This window comes from Salmo salar, chromosome 26 (assembly GCF_965601325.2).
Source record: "Salmo salar chromosome 26, fSalSal1, whole genome shotgun sequence".
In the NCBI taxonomy this organism is placed as follows: domain Eukaryota; kingdom Metazoa; phylum Chordata; class Actinopteri; order Salmoniformes; family Salmonidae; genus Salmo; species Salmo salar.
The window spans coordinates 1,819,134-1,840,000 of NC_138316.1; the positions used below are offsets into that span (position 1 = coordinate 1,819,134).

A 20,867-nucleotide genomic window follows, 5' to 3' on the forward strand; every position below is an offset into this window, starting at 1 on the left:
TGGGCTTATTTTGGAGAGAGTGAAACCTCTCGCATCGCCTCTTCCTCTCTGATACTAGGCATGCACACAAGGACCGGACAGTTTCCCTTAAGAGCTTAATGGAAAATGCGACAAAAGCAAGCCTAGCAACTCCTGTAATGAAGCAGTAGCAATATATATATATATATATAATATAATATATATATAATATATATATATATAAAAAAGGCATTAAACATTTGCCAAAATGCAATTCGGGGGAAAACACCACTCGAAACAGCACACCTAATGCGAGCGGTTCCATATGTGACAGATGAAAATCTCTGTTACAAACTTAGAAAGAAGGGGAATCTATAACAACTAGGATGCTTTGGTAATATGACTAAGATGGGGCCTTTGGCTTCTGGGCAACGAAAGAAAGTTATGAAAACCAATAGAACAGGAGAGAAACACGCGATTTCATTTAGAATTGTTGCGCAGTGACTGGGCTTACAAAAAGCAAGTTTCACTCCACTAAGGATCTAATCTCGCGCTGTCTGACAGGTGGTAGGATATTCCACTCCTCAAACTAAGCTCTGTATGCTGTGCATGTGTCATAAGATGCATGACGACTAACGAAAATACACACGCGCCAATTCAATTCCACCAAATTATGCAAATTAACCTACAGACCAATAAGCATGACTGGTCAAATGTAATTTTCAGAAGCTAAACTATTAACATCCCTACTTAGTTTCCCAGAATGGTAAGACTAATAAAGCTCCCCGATTTAACATGAACAATAACATTGATATTAATATTTGGGGGTTTGCTATCTGCATGTGGACTGTGCATTCTGGGGAGAAGTTTCTCCCAGGCACAGATCTAGGACAACCTTCACATCCCCCAAGCCTAATCTCAATCATTAGTGAGAGAAACACTAAAACTGACACAAGACCAGATCAGCATCTAGAGGAATATACACCCAATACCAGACTGTGCTTACCTTGCACTTGGACAGAATGAAGGCTGCCAGGCAGACCAGCCTTAGTTTGCTGGGAACCACCACCATGTGCTGCTGCAGCCTCTCGGGTACAGCAAAGCGGTCCGATTTGCCTTGGGCTGTGGTGGGGTCCGGAGTCAGCTCGTTGATCCCCTCCGAGTTCTCCCCCACCTGGATGCTGACCGGCTCCTTCATGCTGATCCCAGCTAACCGGGATAAGCCTGCCACCACAACATGAATTAGAACAGTGAGAAACAGAGACACAATCTCAATTTAATTCATTTTAAATTCAGCCTGTAACAACAAAATGTGGAATAAGTCAAGAGGTATGAATACTTTCTGAAGGCACTGTATACTCATCTCTATGCCAGGCACACACACAGTGTTAGTGTGTCATACACATCATTGTCTTGTAAAATATCATACAAAATGTGCAATCCAAAGTCCGTTGTCATATACACTCCCCTAAATATGTACAGTTGAAGTCGGAAGTTTACATACACTTAGGTTGGAGTCATTAAAACTCGCTTTTCAACCACTCCACAAATTTCTCGTTAATAAACCACAGTTTTGGCAAGTCGGTTAGGAAATCTACTTTGTGCAAGACAAGTCATTTTTCCAACAATTGTTTACAGACAGATTATTTCACTGTATTACAATTCCAGTGGGTCAGAAGTTTACATACACTAAGTTGACTGTGCCTTTAAACAGCTTGGAAAATTCCAGAAAATGTCATGCCTTTAGAAGCTTCTGATAGGCTAATTGACATAATTTGAGGCAATTGGAGGTGTACCTGCGGATGTATTTCAAGGCCTACCTTCAAACTCAGTGCCTCTCTGCTTGACATCATGGGAAAATCTAAAGAAATCAGCCAAGACCTCAGAAAAAAATGGTAGACCTCCACAAGTCTGGCTCATCCTTGGGAGCAATTTCCAAACGCCTGAAGGTACCACGTTCATCTGTACAAACAATAGTACGCAAGTATAAACACCATGGGACCATGCAGCCGTCATACCGCTCAGGAAGGAGGTGCGTTCTGTCTCCTAGAGATGAACGTACTTTGGTGCGAAAAGTGCGAATCAATCCCAGAACAGCAGTAAAGGACCTTGTGAAGATGCCGAGGAAACAGGTACAAAAGTATCTATATCCACAGTAAAACGAGTCCTATACTGACATAACCTGAAAGGCCGCTCAGCAAGGAAGAACCCACTGCTCCCAAACCGCCATAAAAAAGCCAGACTATGGTTTGCAACTGCACATGGGGACAAAGATCGTACTTTTTGGAGAAATGTCCTCTGGCCTGATGAAACAAAAATAGAACTGTTTGGCCATAATGACCATTGTTATGTTTGGAGGAAAAAGGGGGAAGCTTGCAAGCTGAAGAACACCATCCCAACCGTGAAGCACGGGGGTGGCAGCATCATGTTGTGGGGGTGCTTTGCTGCAGGAGGGACTGGTGCAATTCACAAAATAGATGGCTTCATTAGGAAGGAAAATTATGTGGATATATTGAAGCAACATCAAGACATCAGTCAGGAAGTTAAAGCTTGGTCGCAAATGGGTCTTCCAAATGGACAAGCATACTTCCAACGTTGTGGCAAAATGGCTTAAGGACAGCAAAGTCAAGGTGTTGGAGTGGCCATCACATAGCCCTGACCTCAATCCTATAGAAAATTTGTGTGCAGAACTGAAAAAGCGTGTGCGAGCAAGGACGCCTACAAACCTGACTCAGTTACACCAGCTCTGTCAGGAGGAATGGGCCAAAACTCACCCAACTTATTGCGGGAAGCTTGTGGAAGGCTACCCAAAATGTTTAACCCATGTTGACCAAATGGGAATGTGATGAAAGAAATAAAAGCTGAGAATAAATCACTCGCAACTATTATTCTGACATTTCACATTCATAAAATAAAGTGGTTATCCTAACTGACCTAAGACAGGGAATTTTTACTAGGATTAAATGTCAGGAATTGTGAAAAACTGAGTTTAAATGTATTTGGCTAAGGTGCATGTAAACTTCGACTTCAACTGTAAATGCCAACAAAATAATTTTTTGGTCAGTATGGTGTGTGTGTGTAACCTTCATTTAACTTGGCAAGTCAGTTAAGAACAAATTCTTATTTACAAAGACAGCCTACCCCGGCGACGCTGGGCCAATTGTGCACCACCCTATGGGACTCCCAATCACAGCCGGATGTGATAGAGCTTGGATTCGAACCAGGGACTGTAGTTACGCCTCTTGCACTGAGATGCAGTGCCTTAGGCCTCTTTGTCTGTGTGTGTGTTAACTATTTAACTGTACTAGAATGCTTGAAAGGCGGCAGAAATTTTAAATATTGGTTATCTGTATCGTTTTTTTTTTGGGCAAGGAAAATATCGGACATCGGTATCAGCCAAAAATGTCATATCGGTGCATCACTAGACAGTGCATGTTAGAGCAAAAACCAAGCCATGAGGTCGAAGGAATTGTCAGTAGAGCTCCGAGACAGGATTCTGTTGAGGTACAGATCTGGAGAAGGGCACCAAAAAATGTCTGCAGCATTGAAAGTCCAAGAACAGTGGCCTCCATCATTCTCAAATGGAAGAAGTTTGGAACCACCAAGACTCTTCCAAGAGCTGGCCGCCCGGCCAAACTGAGCAATCGGGGGAGAAGGGCCTTGGTCAGGGAGGTGACCAATAACCTGATGGTCACTGACAGAGCTCCAGAGTTCCTCTGTGGAGATGAGAGAACTTTCCAGAAGGACAACCATCTCTGCAGCACTCCACCAATCAGGCCTTTATGGTAGAGTGACCAGACGGAAGCCACTCCTCAGTATAAGTCATATGACAGACCACTAGGAGTTTGTCAAAAGGCACCTAAAGGACTCACAGACCATGAGAAAGACTGTCTGGTCTGATGAAACCAACTATTGAACTCTTTGGTCTGAATGCCAAGCGTCACATCTGGACGTAACCTGGCACCATCCCTACGGTGAAGCATGGTGGTGGCAGCATCATGCTGTGGGGATGTTTTTCAGCGGCAGCGACTGGGAGACTAGTCAGGATCGAGGAAAAGATTAACCGAGCAAATTAGAGAGATACTTGATGAAAACCTGCTCCAGAGCACTCAGGATCTCAGACTGGGGAAAAGTTCACCTTCCAACAGGACAACGACCCTAACTAAGCACACAGCCAAGACAACGCAGGAGTGGCTTCGGGACAGGTCTCTGAATGTCCTTGAGCGGCCCAGCCAGAGCCCGATCAAACATCTCTGGAGAGACCTGAAAACAGCTGTGCAGCCATGCTCCCCATCCAACCTGACCGAGCTTGAGAGGGTCTGCAGAGAACAATGGGAGAAACTCCAAATACAGGTGTGCCAAGCTTGTAGCGTCATACCCAAGAAGAGGCTGTAATCGCTGCCAAAGGTGCTTCAACAAAGTACTGAGTAAAGGGACTGAATACTTGTGTAAATGTGACAGATGTTTTTTTATGTATACATTTGTAAAATTTGACTCAGATGGGGAAGAAATTAATCATGACATCTCGGATGACTGTTCTTCTAATTCTGAGCCTGAACCTAAACCTTATTTTTTATACATTTGCAACAACGTATAAAAACTTGTTTTCGCTTTGTCATTATGGGGTATCGTGTGTAGATTAACCTTTCTGGCGCAGGGGTCCCGCTAGCGACCCACCTCGACAACATCCGGTGAAATTGCAGAGCGCCAAATTTAAAATACAGAAACGTAATATTAATGCTTCATGATAATACAAGTATCATACAAGCATATTATCCAAACAAGCACAGGTGTCACAAAATCCCAAATAGCAATAAAATAAGTGACTTACTTTTGAAGATCTTCCTCTGATCGCAATCACTAGAGTCCCAGGAACACAATGCATGGTCGTTTTGTTTGATAAATTCCTTATTTATATCCCAAATAGTCCGTTTAGTAGGCGTCATTGAGTTCAGTAATCCACCCGTTCAGAATGCAGACATAGGAATTCCAAAAGTTACCAGTAAAGTTTATCCAAACAAATCAAAACAACGTTTCTAATTCATTATTAGGTACTCTAATATCTAAATAAACAATAATATTTCATACGGAGCGAACTATTTTCAACAGGAAAGGAAAAGAACGCAGCGCACTCCCTCGGTCACACGCGCAATGAGACAAGTTTTGCCATGGGACTTCCTGAGGATAAACAACTATTCCTCATTGGTTTTTCAGAATATAAGCCTGAAACCATGTATAAAGACTGTTGAAATCTAATGGAAGCCATAGAAACTGCAATTTGGGAGGCGGAAGTCTTTGGTTTCAATAGCTTAAGCTTGGAATTGGCTGGCAGGTCAACAGAAATAAAATTGGTCCTCGGGTTTTCGCCTGCAAAATCAGTTCTGTTATACTCACAGACATAATTAACAGTTTTAGAAACTTGAGTGTTTTCTATCCAATTCTACCATGCATATGCATGTCCTAGCTTCTGGACCTGAGTAACAGGCAGTTTACTTTGGACACCTCAGTCATGTAAAATTCCAAATACTGCCCCCTATCCCTAACAAGTTCTAAATTGTCTTTTTCCTCAATTTTAGAATAAGGCTGTAATGTAACAAAATGTAGAAAAAGTCAAGGGGTCTGAATACTTTCCAAATGCACTGTAGACATGCTCATGTTATTTACGTTAGTGCAGGGGGAGCTGCACACATAGGGACTTCCTACTAGGCCACACCACCTCAGTGCTAACAGTATAACTCTGGTTCATCTGCACATGATTACTGCATTCAATCGCTGAAGGATCAGCAGAGGCATTCAGGGCAGTTAGATGAACATAAATTATGTTACTCACATTGTGTCTACCAACGCATTTACATTTTAGTCATTTAGCAGACGCTCTTATCCAGAGCGACTTACAGTAGTGAATGCATACATTTCATTTCATGCATTTTTTATTTTTTTTTGTACTGGGAATCGAACCCACAACCCTGGCATTGCACACACCATGCTGGCGTTGCAAACCCCATGCTCTACCAACTGAGCCACAGGGAACGCCCCTGGTATAATTTATATTTGCTGAAGCATTATGACAACTCAGCAACACAATGGTAGGGATTAACTGAGCTGGGCTTGGGTCATTGATAAGTCATTGAGTGCAAGTAATAAGGGAACAAATGCTAAACTTTTGACTGCTTTAATACACTAAGTAAATATGGCCAACTACTTATTCCTTCTTCAATTGGGGGCACTAGATACAGCGCTTTAATTTCTAAAACAGTAAAAACAGATATGTATGAAAATACCCTAAAATAAAAAAGGTGACATTCTGTACTGTCGCCTAATTTGATCTCAAATCTAAAATGCTGAAGTATTGAGACAAATTTAAAATGTTAGCTTTACTGTCTAAATATATATTGAGGGAAGTGTATGTTCTATTGGTCCACAAGAGAGCTGATATAGCAGCTGTCACACACAGACTGATCAGATTGGCCTGTGGCCCGCAGTCCCAGTTAGCTGGGACCAAACAGACCATATTAGGGAGGGACTAACATGAACTTGTCCAAGAAGAAATGTAAATTTTTCTGTTGCAAAACGTTACAGTGTGCACTAATGATTACACCCAAAGTAATGATGATGATTCCGTGTGGCTCAGTTGGTAGAGCACGGCGCTTGCAACGCCAGGGTTGTGGGTTCGATTCCCACAATTGACCAGTATGAAAAATGTATGCACGCACTACTGATAGTCGTTCTGGATAAGATAAGTCTGCTAAATGACTAAAATGTAAAATGCAGTTGCTCCCCATTTCATTCCATTTGGTGCCTGACAAACAGGACTCAGGTCTTATTCGAAACACTTGGGCAGTTTACCATCTGTGAGAGTAGCAGACAGGAGCACGTTCTGCCTGGGAGGTCCAGTGGCATTCAAGGAATTGAGGATCACTGTCAGGTCCTTCTCAAAGCCCAGGTCCAGAATCCTACACCCGACAGACACAGAACCACTCATTCACCATAAAGCAAAGCCAGATACACAATGTAGTGTTGGCAGGAAGAAGTAAATGCCAACAACTGAGGGCCTTAAGCCCTAACATAGAGGTCAAAGAGTGTGTGTGTGTACCGGTCAGCCTCGTCCAGGATGAGCCACCGGACAGCGCTGAAGGCTATGCTCAGAGTGTTCTTGATGTGGTCCACCAGTCGGCCCGGCGTGGTGATCAGAATGTTAATCCCTTTACGCAGCCTAAACACAGACAGATAGGATTGTAAGCACACACACAGCCTAGGTTGGATCCACTGACACCAATTATAGTGAAAGCTTCTCCTTTCAAAACAATATGCTACCAAAAGTCAATCAACGGGGAAAAAAACCTGGCTTTCTCTGCCTTCCTCTTCTCTCCTCCCATCAGGACTCCAGGCACGATCCACGTGAAAGGCTGGCAAGAGGAGAGGGATGGGAAAGAAGGTACAGTACAATAAGCAGACAGCCAGGGGAAAAGAGCCCATCACATCCCAATGCTTTGCTGGGCAGAGAAACTAGGGATGCATCCCAAAACGCACCCCTACTCCCTACATAGTGCTATACTCTGACCAGAGCTCTATGAAAATTGGTCAAAAGAAGTGCACTAGAAAGGAAATAGGGTGTCATTTGGGGCTAGAAAGGAATAGGGTGTCATTTGGGGCACAACCTTACTGTACCTTGAGGAGCTTCTGGAAGATCTGAAAGCTCTGCTGGGCCAGCTGAGGGGAACAAAAATCAAGAAGAAATCAAAATGGTTACGACTCAAACTCAATATCCATTATGTGTGTATGCTTGTTGTACAAATGACAACTGCATAGTGACTCATTGTATAACACATGCACCCAGGTGAGAAGTTGGGCAGGTTAGAAAAGTAAAGATGGAAAAACAAGTGGGAGAGAAGAGAGAAAATGACCTGGGGGCATACCTCTCTGGTGGGGACCACGATGACAGCAAGAGGCCCATCCCCTCTCTGGAGAAAGGATATGCAGAAGGTTTAGGCACAGATATAGGGTATCAAATCTGGAAACTTTTCAATTTTTTTCCAGAAATCCAAGATGAAGGATTCCTGGGAGATCCTTCTCATTCCCTCCTGATTTCATTAATCTTTTAATATAGACTTAAATACATAGCTCTCTATTTTGCACCAGTCCCTCCTGCAGCAAAGCACACCCACAACATGATGCTGCCACCACCTTGCTTCACGGTTGGGATGGTGTTCTTCAGCTTGCAAGCCTCCCCCTTTTTCTTCCAAACATAACGATGGTCATTATGGCCAAACAGCTATATTTTGGTTTCCACAGACCAGAGGACATTTCTCCAAAAAGTACGATCTTTGTCCCCATGTGCAGTTGCAAACCGTAGTCTGGCTTTTTTATGGCGGTTTTGGAGCAAGCGCGGCCTTTCGGGTTATGTCGATATAGGACTCGTTTTGCTGTGGATGTAGATACTTTTGTACCCATTTCCTCCAGCATCTTCACAAGGTCCTTTGCTGTTGTTCTGGGATTGATTTGCACTTTTCGAAACAAAGTACGTTCATCTCTAGGAAACAGAACACGTCTCCTTCCTGAGCGGTATGATGGCTGCATGGTCCCATGGTGTTTATACTTGCGTACTATTGTTTGTACAGATGAACGTGGTACCTTTTAGGTGTTTGGAAATTGTTCCCAAGAATGAACCAGACTTGTGGAGGTCTACAATTTTTTTTCCTGAGGTCTTGGCTGATTTCTTTTGATTTTCCCATGATGTCAAGCAAAGGAGGCACATCCACAGGTACACCTCCAATTGACTCAAAGTATGTCAATTAGCCTATCAGAAGCTTCTAAAGCCATGACATTTTCTGGAATTTTCCAAGCTGTTTAAAGGCAAAGTCAACTTACTGTATGTAAACTTCTGACCCACTGGAATTGTGATACAGTGAGTTATAAGTGACATAGTCTGTAAACAATTGTTGGAAAAATTACTTGTGTCATGCACAAAGTAGATGTCCTAACCGACTTGCCAAAACTATAGTTTGTTAACAAGAAATATGTGGAGTGGTTGAAAAACGAGTTAATGACTCCAACCTAAGTGTATGTAAACTTCCAGCTTCAACTGTATGTATGTATGCATGCATGCATGCATGCATGTATGTATGTATGTATGTATGTATGTATATATATATACACACACACACACACATACATATATATAGACCCTACATGATCACACTATTCTTAGGCAATGAGCTGGTCATTCTCTGACATTAAAGCGGTTCCCTGGATATCATGCAAATAAAATGTACCTTTTTAAAATTAATTTTAATAAACAAATCAGTGTACTTGCCTTAATTTTTGGTTCCACTGCTTGTAAAGACTGAACAAGCGGTATCCCGTAGGCAAGCGTTTTACCTAGACATTCCAGTACAAAAAGGAAAACATTTCACTTCAGGACTATTACTCATACAAAGCTCTAAAAATAAAAAGTATCTGCATCCTCTCCAAACAACGTTGCTGAATGATTAAATCTGTACAATGTATATATAAGAAAACATTCTCCCATTCCCCAAACAACTCGTCTGGTAATTAGGCTCTACAGGAAAACAGCGCACTCCGAAAGTATTCAGGCCCCTTGACTTTTTCCCACATTGTTACGTGACGGACGTATTCTAAAATGGATTCAATTGTTCTTTTCCCCCATCAATCTACACACAATGCCCCATACTGACAAAGCAAAAACATGTTTAGAAATGTTGGCAAATGTATAACAAATGTAAATGTGATATTTCAGTTTATTTAAGTATTCAAACCCATTACTCAGGATGACGCTACAAGCTTGGCACAACTGTATTTGGGGAGTTTATCCCATTCTTCTCAGCAGATCCTCTCAAGCACTGTCATGTTGGATGGGGAGCGTCAATGCACAGGTATTTTCAGGTTTCTCCAGAGATGTTTGATCGGGTTCAAGTCCGGGCTCTGGCTGGGCCACTCAAGGACATTCAGAGACCTGTCCCGGAGCCACTCCTGCGTTGTCTTGGCTGTGTGCTTAAGGTGAACCGAGTCTTGGTGGTTCCAAACTTCTTCCATTTAAGAATTATAGAGGCCACTGTTCTTGAGGACCTTCAATGCTGCAGACATTTTTTGGTACGCTTCCCCAGATCTGTAACTCGAACAAAATCCTGTCTTGGAGCTCGAACGGACAATTCACTCGACCTCATGGCTTGGTTTTCACTCAACTGTGGGACCTTATATAGACAGGTGTGTGCCTTTCCAAATCATGTCCAATCCCTTGAATTTACAACAGGTGGATGAAGTTATAGAAACATCAAGGACGATCAGTGGAAACAGGACGCACCGGAGCTCAATTTCGAGTCTCATAGCAGAGTATGAATACTTGCAAAAATGTCTAAAAACCTTTATGGGGTTGTGTATGGATTGATGATGTAAAAAAATGTATTTAATCCATTTTAGAATAAGGCAGTAATATAAGAAAATGTGGAAAAAGTCTGAATCTGAATACTTTCCAAATGCACTGTATGTGGAATATATAAAAATAATATGCAGTCAATCATGAAAAGGAAGCATAAAGAGCTGGAAATGCATCCTACCCGATCCTGTTTGAGAGCGCACGACAGCGTCTTGACCAGACAAGAGGACAGGAATGGTCTCTTTCTGGACACTGCCGAGGAAAACAGCGTTGGTATACAGACTGTGCCGATTGATCTGTGAGCATCTTGAATGCTGAGGACAGTTGGCAGCTATGCGTTCCAAATGGCACCCTATTCCCTATATTATAGTGCACTATAAAGTAGTGAAGCATCGATATGACATTTTTGGCCGATATCCAATATTTTCCTTCCCAAAAAAAAAGACCTTAACGATATTAAAAATGTTAGCGGCCTTAAGCATTCTAGTACAGTTAAATAGTTAAACACACACGGACGCAGCGGTCTAAGGCACTGTATCTGAGCATGAGGCATCACTACAGTCCCTGGTTCGAATCCAGGCTGTATCACATCCAGCCGTGATTGGAAGTCCCATAGGGCGGCGCACAATTGGCCCAGCGTCGTCCGGGTTTGGTCGGTGTAGGCCGTCAATGTAAATAAGAATTTGTTCTTAACTGCCTTGCCAAGTTAAATAAAAGGTCACACACAACAACAAAAAGTTATTTTGTTGGCATTTACATATGTTCCCATTACCAGTAAAACATAATCAAAGGCTATTTCTTTCACTTACTTGCTGTGCTGTTTGGTTGTTCATTTGTTCAGTCGTTTCATTCTCAACCAGGATTTCTATGGAACGCCGTTTGGGTCTTTGCGTGTCAAAAAAGATGCATGTAAATAACACTATTTGATGTGTCATCAGGACCTGAATAGTTTGCAAGATTTTGTATAGTAATTTAAATTGAAAAATTCTAAGTTTTGAACCCGGCATTGTTTTGCGTATCAATTCATAAACCATGTGCCATGGAATGGAACTATTTAGCAATTTTATGGCACAGCTGTGAGTTTTTTGGTCCTTATACGAAATTGGTATACGTTTTTATTTATCACACTTTTCTTTAACAATTTACGTTCTTTAATACAGGGCCGACATACAAGTTCCTTACTTTTTTCTCCCTTCTACTTGTCTCTTCCATTTATGTGGTAATGCTGCAACTAATTGGTTGTAATTTTGAGTAGAGCAAACAGTTCCATATGTCTGTGTTAGCTGCATGTGTGACATATCTTAAATAGGACTGGTGGAGTTATCATTCACTAAAATTATACAAAAAAAAGGTGTATATTTGAGTTTAACCACAATATTTGTTGTATTATTTGTTCTGTCTTTTCAGGTGGATTAAACTGAAATTGCAACCAACTTTCTAATGCTTGTTTAAAAAAAAAAATATTTTGGAGATGATTTCCTTTTCAAACAGCCCAAAGTGAGCAGGTGTAATCTGAATAAAGGGAAAAAGGCCATTCTTGAACATAGGATGAGACATTCCTACCAATTTACTAGAGAACAAGTTTGGATTTAAGTATAACTTTTGTATGACTGATGCCTTTTGTGAAAGGTCTAATGCTTTAATATTTAATCATTTCAGCCCTCCGAATTCATATTCGTTATATAAATAGGCCCTTTTAATTTTGTCTGGCTTGCCATTCCAAATAAATTTGAATATTTTTTTGTTCATATAATTTAGAAAGCAGGTCACTGGGTGTAGGCAAAACCATAAGCATATAGGGCAACTGTGATATAACTAAAGAGTTAACCAGGGTGATTTTTCCACAAATAGACAGGTATTTTCCTTTCCACAGAAGCAAGATCTTATCTATTTTTGCTAACTTTCTATAAAAATGTATTGGCGTGAGATCATTTCTTTCTTTTGGGATTTGTATACCGAGTATGTCCACATCTCCGTCAGACCATTTAATTGGTAAACTACACGGTAATGTACAATTTGCATTTATTTAGTGATCCAATACATAATATAGAACTCATCATAATTTGGTTTTAATTCAGAGAGGATAGCAAAAGTATCTAGATCCTCTATGAGGCCATGGATTGTAATTGTGGTTTTAAAAGAAAACATGAATCAGCATACAATAACACCTTAGTTTTTAAGCCACGGATTTCTAATCCCTTAATATTATTGTTTGATCTAATTTTAACAGCCAACACTTCGATGGCAATAACAAATAGATATGCCGATCGTGGACAACCTTGTTTTACTCCTCTAGATAGTTTAAAACTTTGAGATTTAGCCATTATTTAGTATTTTACAACTAGGGATACTATACATAACCCATTTTATAAAGAGATTCCCCAAAATTGAAATATTCTAAGCATTTATATATAAACTCCAGTCGTACTTTATCAAAAGCCTTTTCAAAATCAGCTATGAAAACCAGGCCTGGTGTCCCCGATATTTCATAGTGTTCTATTGTTTCCAGTACTTGTCTTATATTATCTCCAATGTATCGTCCATGTAAAAAACCTGTCTGATTAGGATGAACAACATCTGACAATACTTATTTAATTCTATGGCCAAAGCATTTTGCTAGGATTTTGCACCACAACACTGAAGTGTAAGAGGTCTCCAATTTAAATGGACTGGATATTTATATATACCACTTGGGTCCTGTTTCAGAAATAATGATATAAGGCCTTCTTGTTGCGTGTCTGATAATCTACCATTTATATAGGAGTGGTTAAAACATGCTAATAATGGTCCTCTGACTATATCAAGAAAAAGTTATGTATACCTCCACTGGTATGCCATCCAGTCCTGGAGTTTTCCCAGACTTAAAGACTTTAATTGCATCAAGAAGTTCCTCCTCTGTAATTTGGCCTTCACATGAGTCTTTCTGTACAGATGTTAATTTTACATTATTATTTGGAAAAAAATCCATACAATTAGTTTGTTAGTGGAGATGGAGGAGACTGAAACGAAAACATATCCTTAAAGTACTTTACTTCCTCCGAATATAATTCGGTGAATCATGCGTGACGCCATCATTTGTAACAAGTTTCAATAAAACATTTATGGTAGCATTTCTATATTGAAGATTGAAAAAGAATTTGGTGCATTTTTCCCCATATTCCATCCAGTTCGCTTTATTTTTTATAATATATTACACTGGATCTTTCTTGAATAAGTTCCTCCATTTCTTTTTGTTTTTCCTCTAACTTATTCTGTGCCTCTATGGTACAGTTTTTATTGCCATCTAACTGTACTGTTAGTCCTTCAATATGGACTCTTTTGATCTAAATTGATTTTGTTTTATAGATGAGTACTGAATTGCATGGCCTCTAAAAGGCACATTTAAAAGTGTCCCATACAATAAGGGGATCTGCTGTACCTTTGTTGTGTCTGAACAAGTTACATTCTTCTGTCCTAGTTCTAAACAATTTATCATCTAGTAGGCTTTGATTAAATGTCCAATATCCTCGCCCACGTGGAGATTCTGTAAGAGTAATATATATGCCAATTATGTGATGATCTGACCGCATTCTGTCCCCTATCAACACTTTTTAAACTTTTGGTGCCAGAGAGAATGGCATAAGAAAGTAGTCAAGACGACTAGCTTGATTAACTTCACTTGGGTAGGGGGCTGCATTCGGAATTGGATGAAAAGCGTGCCCAAATTAAACTGCCTGCTACTCAGGCCCAGAAGCTAGGATATGCATATAATTGGAAGATTTGGATAGAAAACACTAAAGTTTCCAAAACTGTTAAAATAATGTCTGTGAGTATAACAGAACTGATTTGGCAGGTCGAAAACCTGAGAAAAATCCATCCAGGAAGTAGGATTTTTTTTTATTTTTGTAGTTTTCTATTCAATGCCATTACAGTATCCATTGTAATGTTATCCAGGACTCAAATTGCAGTTCCTATGCCTTCCACTAGATGTCAACAGTCTTTAGAAATTGTTTCAGGCTTGTATTCTGAAAAATGACTGAGTAAGACCAGTCTGAATGACTGGACCCTAAAGTTTCACAGAGCTATTTCATGTGCAATCCCAAGAGCGCGCCTTTCTTGTTTACCTTTTATATTGACGACGTTATTGTCCGGTTGACATATCGATTATTTAGGCTAAAAACAACCTGAGGATTGAATATAAACATCGTTTGACATGTTTCTATGAACTTCACGGATACATTTTGGATTTTTTGTCTGCCTGTTGTGACTGCATTTGAGCCTGTGGATTACTGAAGAAAAGGTGAACAAAACTGAGGTTTTTGGATATAAAGAGAGACTTTATCAAACAAAACAAACATTTATTGAGTAAATGAATGTCTTCTGAGTGCAACCATATGAAGATCAAAGGTAAGTGATTAATCTTCTCTATTTCTGACTTGTGTAACTCTTCTACTTGGCTGGTTACTGTTTGTAATGATTTGTCTGCTGGGCGATGTTCTCAAATAAATCGCATGGTACGCTTTCGCCGTAAAGCCTTTTTGAAATATGACACCGTGGTTGGATTCACAAGAAGTTAATCTTTAAACCCATGTATAACACTTGTATGTATTCTGAATTTTTATGAGTATTTCTGTTTTTGAATTTGGCGCTCTGCAATTTCACTGGATGTTGGCCAGGTGGGACGCTAGCATATTAAAACCTCGTATTAAAATCTCCCACCGTAATAAGAGTCTAGTGTTGCTTGTAGTTGATCAATTCTAATATATATTTTCAAAGAAGCTTGGATCATCATTATTTGGACCGTATAGGTTAAGCCATCTGTTTATTGTCCAATAACATATTTTAAAAAAATCCATATATCTTGATGATCGATTTGGACAATTTGCATAATTTGGATCAAAATCACTGTTAATTAAAACCATCACCCCTTATGAATTTCTTTGCCCATGGGAGAAATATGTCGCCCCCCCCCCAGTCCTTTTTCCACAAAACTTGAACTAAAATTGTTAAATGAGTGCTTTATTACCAACGCGGTATTGTAAACACATCCTTCGTGGCCGGTGTTTGCAGACTTTTTTGTACAGCTTTGACAGTGCTACTGTATCTTTTTTGACACGCAAAGACCCAAACGGCGCTCCGTAGTATACATGTCGTGAAGCTAAAGGCAGTGATGCTATTACTGTGCAACTCCGGTAGGGCAACATCTGAAAAATAGCGCACTTGGTAATGTGTACCGGTGCTCGACCAGTCGGCGAAAGCCAACATCACCCACGACAGAGAACGGTTGATTGACAAGGGCAAATGAATTCCATTATCTTGGCAATAATGGATTTCGCCATTGAGTTGTATCTCTGAAATGTTCAAACGACTGCTCGACTTGTTGGCTGCGCGATCCACACAGCAAACATTGTGTGGGCTAGGTTAGGAATGATGTGTTGCACGTTTAGCTGAAAATTTGAGGCGACATTACGTCATGTACCTACGTTATATAGGTATGCACGGCAGCTTTGACATCGGTTTTTAACATCGCCGTTAAACTAGACATCGGGCAGATACCGATGTTGGCATTTTTAGCTAAAAATCGGCCAATTCCGATATCTTCACCGATATATCGTGCATCACTACTATAAAGGGAATAGGATGCCATTTGGAAGATATAGTTACAAAACCACTAATGGAGGCTTTACCTGGTCATAGTGGTCACATTCAGCACTTTGGTTAGCGTCGCCACCTGATGCGGGAACCAATTCAGTTAGCCAACAAAGTCTCACAGAGCCACTGATTTATAAGACACATTGTAAAGGAGAATTATCAACATGACAACGACAGTGGTCTAGACTCCAGCTACGATGACCTGGGTCATTCAAAAGTCACAAAAACGTAAGAAAACACTAAAACAGGGAGGGTCTACCTGAACCTGTCCCGTGTCCAATCAGACACGCTTGTTGTTTTCTGTTGCAATAATGTTTTGCTCCAGTGCACCCTACTGAATAAAACCCTAGAGAAAATATTTACTGTCAAGGTTTAGTGTGAATGTAAATACGCTTAAATGAAATTGAGACTAAAGTTAAGAAAAAAAATCCCTAACCAAAAAGCTATATTTTTTTCCTTCAACAAAATTTAAATCACAAAACAACCACTAACAGGTCCCAATCATCATCAAAGATACAGTACTAGTCAAAAGTTTGGACACACCTACTCATTCAAGGGTTTCTTTATTTTTACATTGTAAAATAATAGTGTAGACATCAAAATTATGAAATAACACACAGAATCATGTAGTAACCAACAAAAAAGTGTTTAGAATCTTCAAAGTAGCCACCCTTTGCCATTCTCTCAACCAGCTTCATGAGTTAGTCACCTGGAATGCATTTCAATTAACAGGCATGCCTTGTTAAAAGTTTAAAGAGGAATTTCTTTCCTTCTTAATGCATTTGAGCCAATCAGATGTGTTGTGACATGGTAGGGGTGGTATACAGAAGATAGCCCCATTTGGTAAAAGACCAAGTCACTTATGGCAAGAACAGCTCAAATAAGCAAAGAGAAATGACAGTCCATCATTACTTTAATACATGGTCAGTCAATTCGGAAAATGTCAGTAACTTTGAACGTTTCTTCAAGCGCATTTGCAAAAACCACCAAGTGCTATGCTGAAACTGACGCCAATGAGGAAGAAAGGAGCCACAGGAAAGGAGGCCCAGAATAAGTTCATTAGAGTTACCAGCCTATGAAATTGCAGACCAAATAAACACTTCAGAGATCAAATAAGAGACATCTCAACATTAACTGTTCAGAGGACACCGTGAATCAGGCCTAACCCTAAAAGCTGCAACAACAAAAAAACACGTAACCTGTTAGGGCTAGGGGGCAGTATTGACACGGCCGGATAAAAAAACATACCCGATTTAATCTGGTTACTACTCCTGCCCAGTAACTAGAATATGCATATAATTATTGGCTTTGGAATGAAAACACCCTAAAGTTTCTAAAACTGATTGAATGGTGTCTGTGAGTATAACAGAACTCAAATGGCAGGCCAAAACCTGAGAAGATTCCATGCAGGAAGTGGCCTGTCTGACAAGTTGTGTTTCATCTTGGCTCTTTTTATTGAAGACTGAGGATCTTTGCTCTAACGTGACCCTTCCTACGGCTCCCATAGGCTCTCAGAGCCCGGGAAAAAGCTGAACGATATCGAGGCAGCCTCTGGCTGAAACACATTATCGCTTTTGGCAAGTGGCCGATTAGAGTACTATGGGCTTATGCGCGTGTCCGAGTCGACCGAATGCTTTATTTCTTTCGTCTGTTTACCTAAACGCAGATTCCCGGTCGGAATATTATCGCTTTTTTATGAGAAAAATGGCATAAAAATTGATTTTAAACAGCGGTTGACATGCTTCGAAGTACGGTAATGGAATATTTAGACATTTTTTGTCACGAATTGCGCCATGCTCGTCACCCTTATTTACCCTTTCGGATAGTGTCTTGAACGCACGAACAAAACGCCGCTGTTTGGATATAACTATGGATTATTTTGAACCAAACCAACATTTGTTATTGAAGTAGAAGTCCTGGGAGTGCATTCTGACGAAGACAGCAAAGGTAATAACATTTTTCTTATAGTAAATCTGACTTTGGTGAGTGCTAAACTTGCTGGGTGTCTAAATAGCTAGCCCTGTGATGCCGGGCTATCTACTGAGAATATTGCAAAATGTGCTTTCACCGAAAAGTTATTTTAAAATCGGACATAGAGTGCATAGAGGAGTTCTGTATCTATAATTCTTAAAATAATTATGTTTTTTGTGAACGTTTATCGTGAGTAATTTAGTAAATTCACCGGCAGTGTTCGGTGGGAATGCTAGTCACATGCTAGTCACATGCTAATGTAAAAAGCTGTTTTTTGATATAAATATGAACTTGATTGAACAAAACATGCATGTATTGTATAACATAATGTCCTAGGGTTGTCATCTGATGAAGATCAAAGGTTAGTGCTGCATTTAGCTGTGGTTTGGGTTTATGTGACATTATATGCTAGCTTGAAAAATGGGTGTCTGATTATTTCTGGCTGGGTACTCTGCTGACATAATCTAATGTTTTGCTTTCGTTGTAAAGCCTTTTTGAAATCGGACAGTGTGGTTAGATTAACGAGAGTGTTGTCTTTAAAATGGTGTAAAATAGTCATATGTTTGAAAAATTGAAGTTTTTGCATTTTTGAGGTATCTGAATAATGCGCCACGGGATTACACTGGCCGTTGGGTAGGTCCCACCTAGCCCATAGAGGTTAATGGGTCTATCATTTGTTATTTACCAGGAAAATGAACCAACACTCCTCCAGACTGTGTAAGGGCTATTTGACCAAGAAGGAGAATGGAGTACTGTATCAGATGACCTGGCCTCCGCAAATCACCCGACCTCAACCCAAATGGTTTGGGATGAGTTGGACTGCAGAGTGAAAGAAAAGCAGCCAACAAGTGCTCAGCATATGTGGGAACTCCTTCAAGACTGTTTGAAAAGCATTCCTCATGAAGCTGTTTGAGAGAATGCCAAGAGTGTGCAAAGCTGTCATCAAGGCAAAGGGTAGCAACTTTGAAGAATCTCAAGAATAAAAAAAAAAACTGATTTGTTTAACACTTTTCAGGTCACTACATGATTCCATGTGTTAATAAATAATTGTTGTCATCACTATTTTTCTACAATGTAGAAGGTAGCAAAATTAAAGATAAGCTCTTGAATGAGTAGGTGTCTGTCTATATACATACACACAATATATATACACATACATATATACACACACACACATACATATACATACACACACACACACATATATATACACACACACACACAAACACACATATACACACACACACATATATACATATATATACACATACACACATACATATATATACACACACACACACACACACACACACATATATATACACATAAATATATACACACATATATATATACATAAATATATACACACACACATATATATACACACACACACACACATATATATACATACATACATACATACATACATACACATATATATACATACATATACACACATATACACACATATACATATATATATATATATATATAGGTGCATTTATACGGAGACTTGATTACACACAGGTGGATTCTATTTATCATCATTAGTCATTTAGGTCAACATTGGATCATTCAGAGATCCTCACTGAACTTCTGGAGAGAGTTTGCTGCACTGAAAGTAAAGGGGCTGAATAATTTTGCACGCCCAATTTTTCAGTTTTTTATTTGTTAAAAAAGTTTGAAATATCCAATACATTTCGTTCCACTTCATGATTGTGTCCCACTTGTTGTTGATTCTTCACAAAAAATTACAGTTTTATATCTTTATGTTTGAAGCCTGAAATGTGGCAAAAGGTCGAAAAGTTCAAGGGGGCCGAATACTTTCGCAAGCCACTGTAAATACACACACACATATACATACACATACATACGCATATATATATATATATATATACACTGCTCAACAAAAATAAAGGGAACACTTAAACACAATGTAACTCCAAGTCAATCACACTTCTGTGAAATCTAACTGTCCACTTAGGAAGCAACACTGATTGACAATACATTTCACATGCTGTTGTGCAAATGGAATAGACAACAGGTGGAAATTATAGGCAATAAGCAAGACACCCCCAATAAAGGAGTGGTTCTGCAGGTGGAGACCACAGACCACTTCTCAGTTCCTATGCTTCCTGGCTGATGTTTTGGTCACTTTTGAATGCTGGCGGTGCTTTCACTCTAGTGGTAGCATGAGACGGAGTCTACAACCCACACAAGTGGCTGCACTGAGCTGTGGCAAGAAGGTTTGCTGTGTCTGTCAGCGTAGTGTCCAGAGCATGGAGGCGCTACCAGGAGACAGGCCAGTACATCAGGAGACGTGGAGGAGGCCGTAGGAGGGCAACAACCCAGCAGCAGGACCGCTACCTCCGCCTTTGTGCAAGGAGGAGCAGTAGGAGCACTGCCAGAGCCCTGCAAAATGACCTCCAGCAGGCCACAAATGTGCATGTGTCTGCTCAAACGGTCAGAAACAGACTCCATGAGGGTGGTATGAGGGCCCGACATCCACAGATGGGGGTTGTGCTTACAGCCCAACACCGTGCAGGACGTTTGGCATTTGCCAGAGAACACCAAGATTGGCAAATTCGCCACTAGCGCCCTGTGCTCTTCACAGATGAAAGCAGGTTCACACTGAGCACATGTGACGGACGTGACAGAGTCTGGAGACGCCGTAGAGAACGTTCTGCTGCCTGCAACATCCTCCAGCATGTCCGGTTTGGCGGTGGGTCAGTCATGGTGTGGGGTGGCATTTCTTTGGGGGGGCCGCACAGCCCTCCATGTGCTCGCCAGAGGTAGCCTGACTGCCATTATGTACCGAGATGAGATCCTCAGACCTCGTGAGACCATATGCTGGTGCGGTTGGCCCTGGGTTCCTCCTAATGCAAGACAATGCTAGACCTCATGTGGCTGTAGT

The 20,867-nt window shown here is 40.4% G+C and overlaps 1 protein-coding gene across 8 annotated transcripts in view; it reads right to left on the reverse strand.

Moving 5' to 3' along the window:
* Window positions 1–20,867, reverse strand: part of ddx31 (DEAD (Asp-Glu-Ala-Asp) box polypeptide 31) — a 76,124-nt gene that overhangs the window by 49,612 nt on the left and 5,645 nt on the right. For all 8 annotated transcript variants that reach the window (XM_082969309.1, XM_082969308.1, XM_082969314.1 and 5 more), the window contains exons 5-13: window positions 16,018–16,061; window positions 10,533–10,603; window positions 9,272–9,336; window positions 7,875–7,919; window positions 7,627–7,668; window positions 7,300–7,364; window positions 7,052–7,171; window positions 6,805–6,911; window positions 965–1,182 (exon numbers count right to left, since the gene is read on the reverse strand). In XM_082969309.1, the coding sequence (XP_082825435.1) occupies window positions 965–1,182; window positions 6,805–6,911; window positions 7,052–7,171; window positions 7,300–7,364; window positions 7,627–7,668; window positions 7,875–7,919; window positions 9,272–9,336; window positions 10,533–10,603; window positions 16,018–16,061 (777 nt within the window). The remainder of the gene's footprint in view (window positions 1–964; window positions 1,183–6,804; window positions 6,912–7,051; window positions 7,172–7,299; window positions 7,365–7,626; window positions 7,669–7,874; window positions 7,920–9,271; window positions 9,337–10,532; window positions 10,604–16,017; window positions 16,062–20,867) is intronic.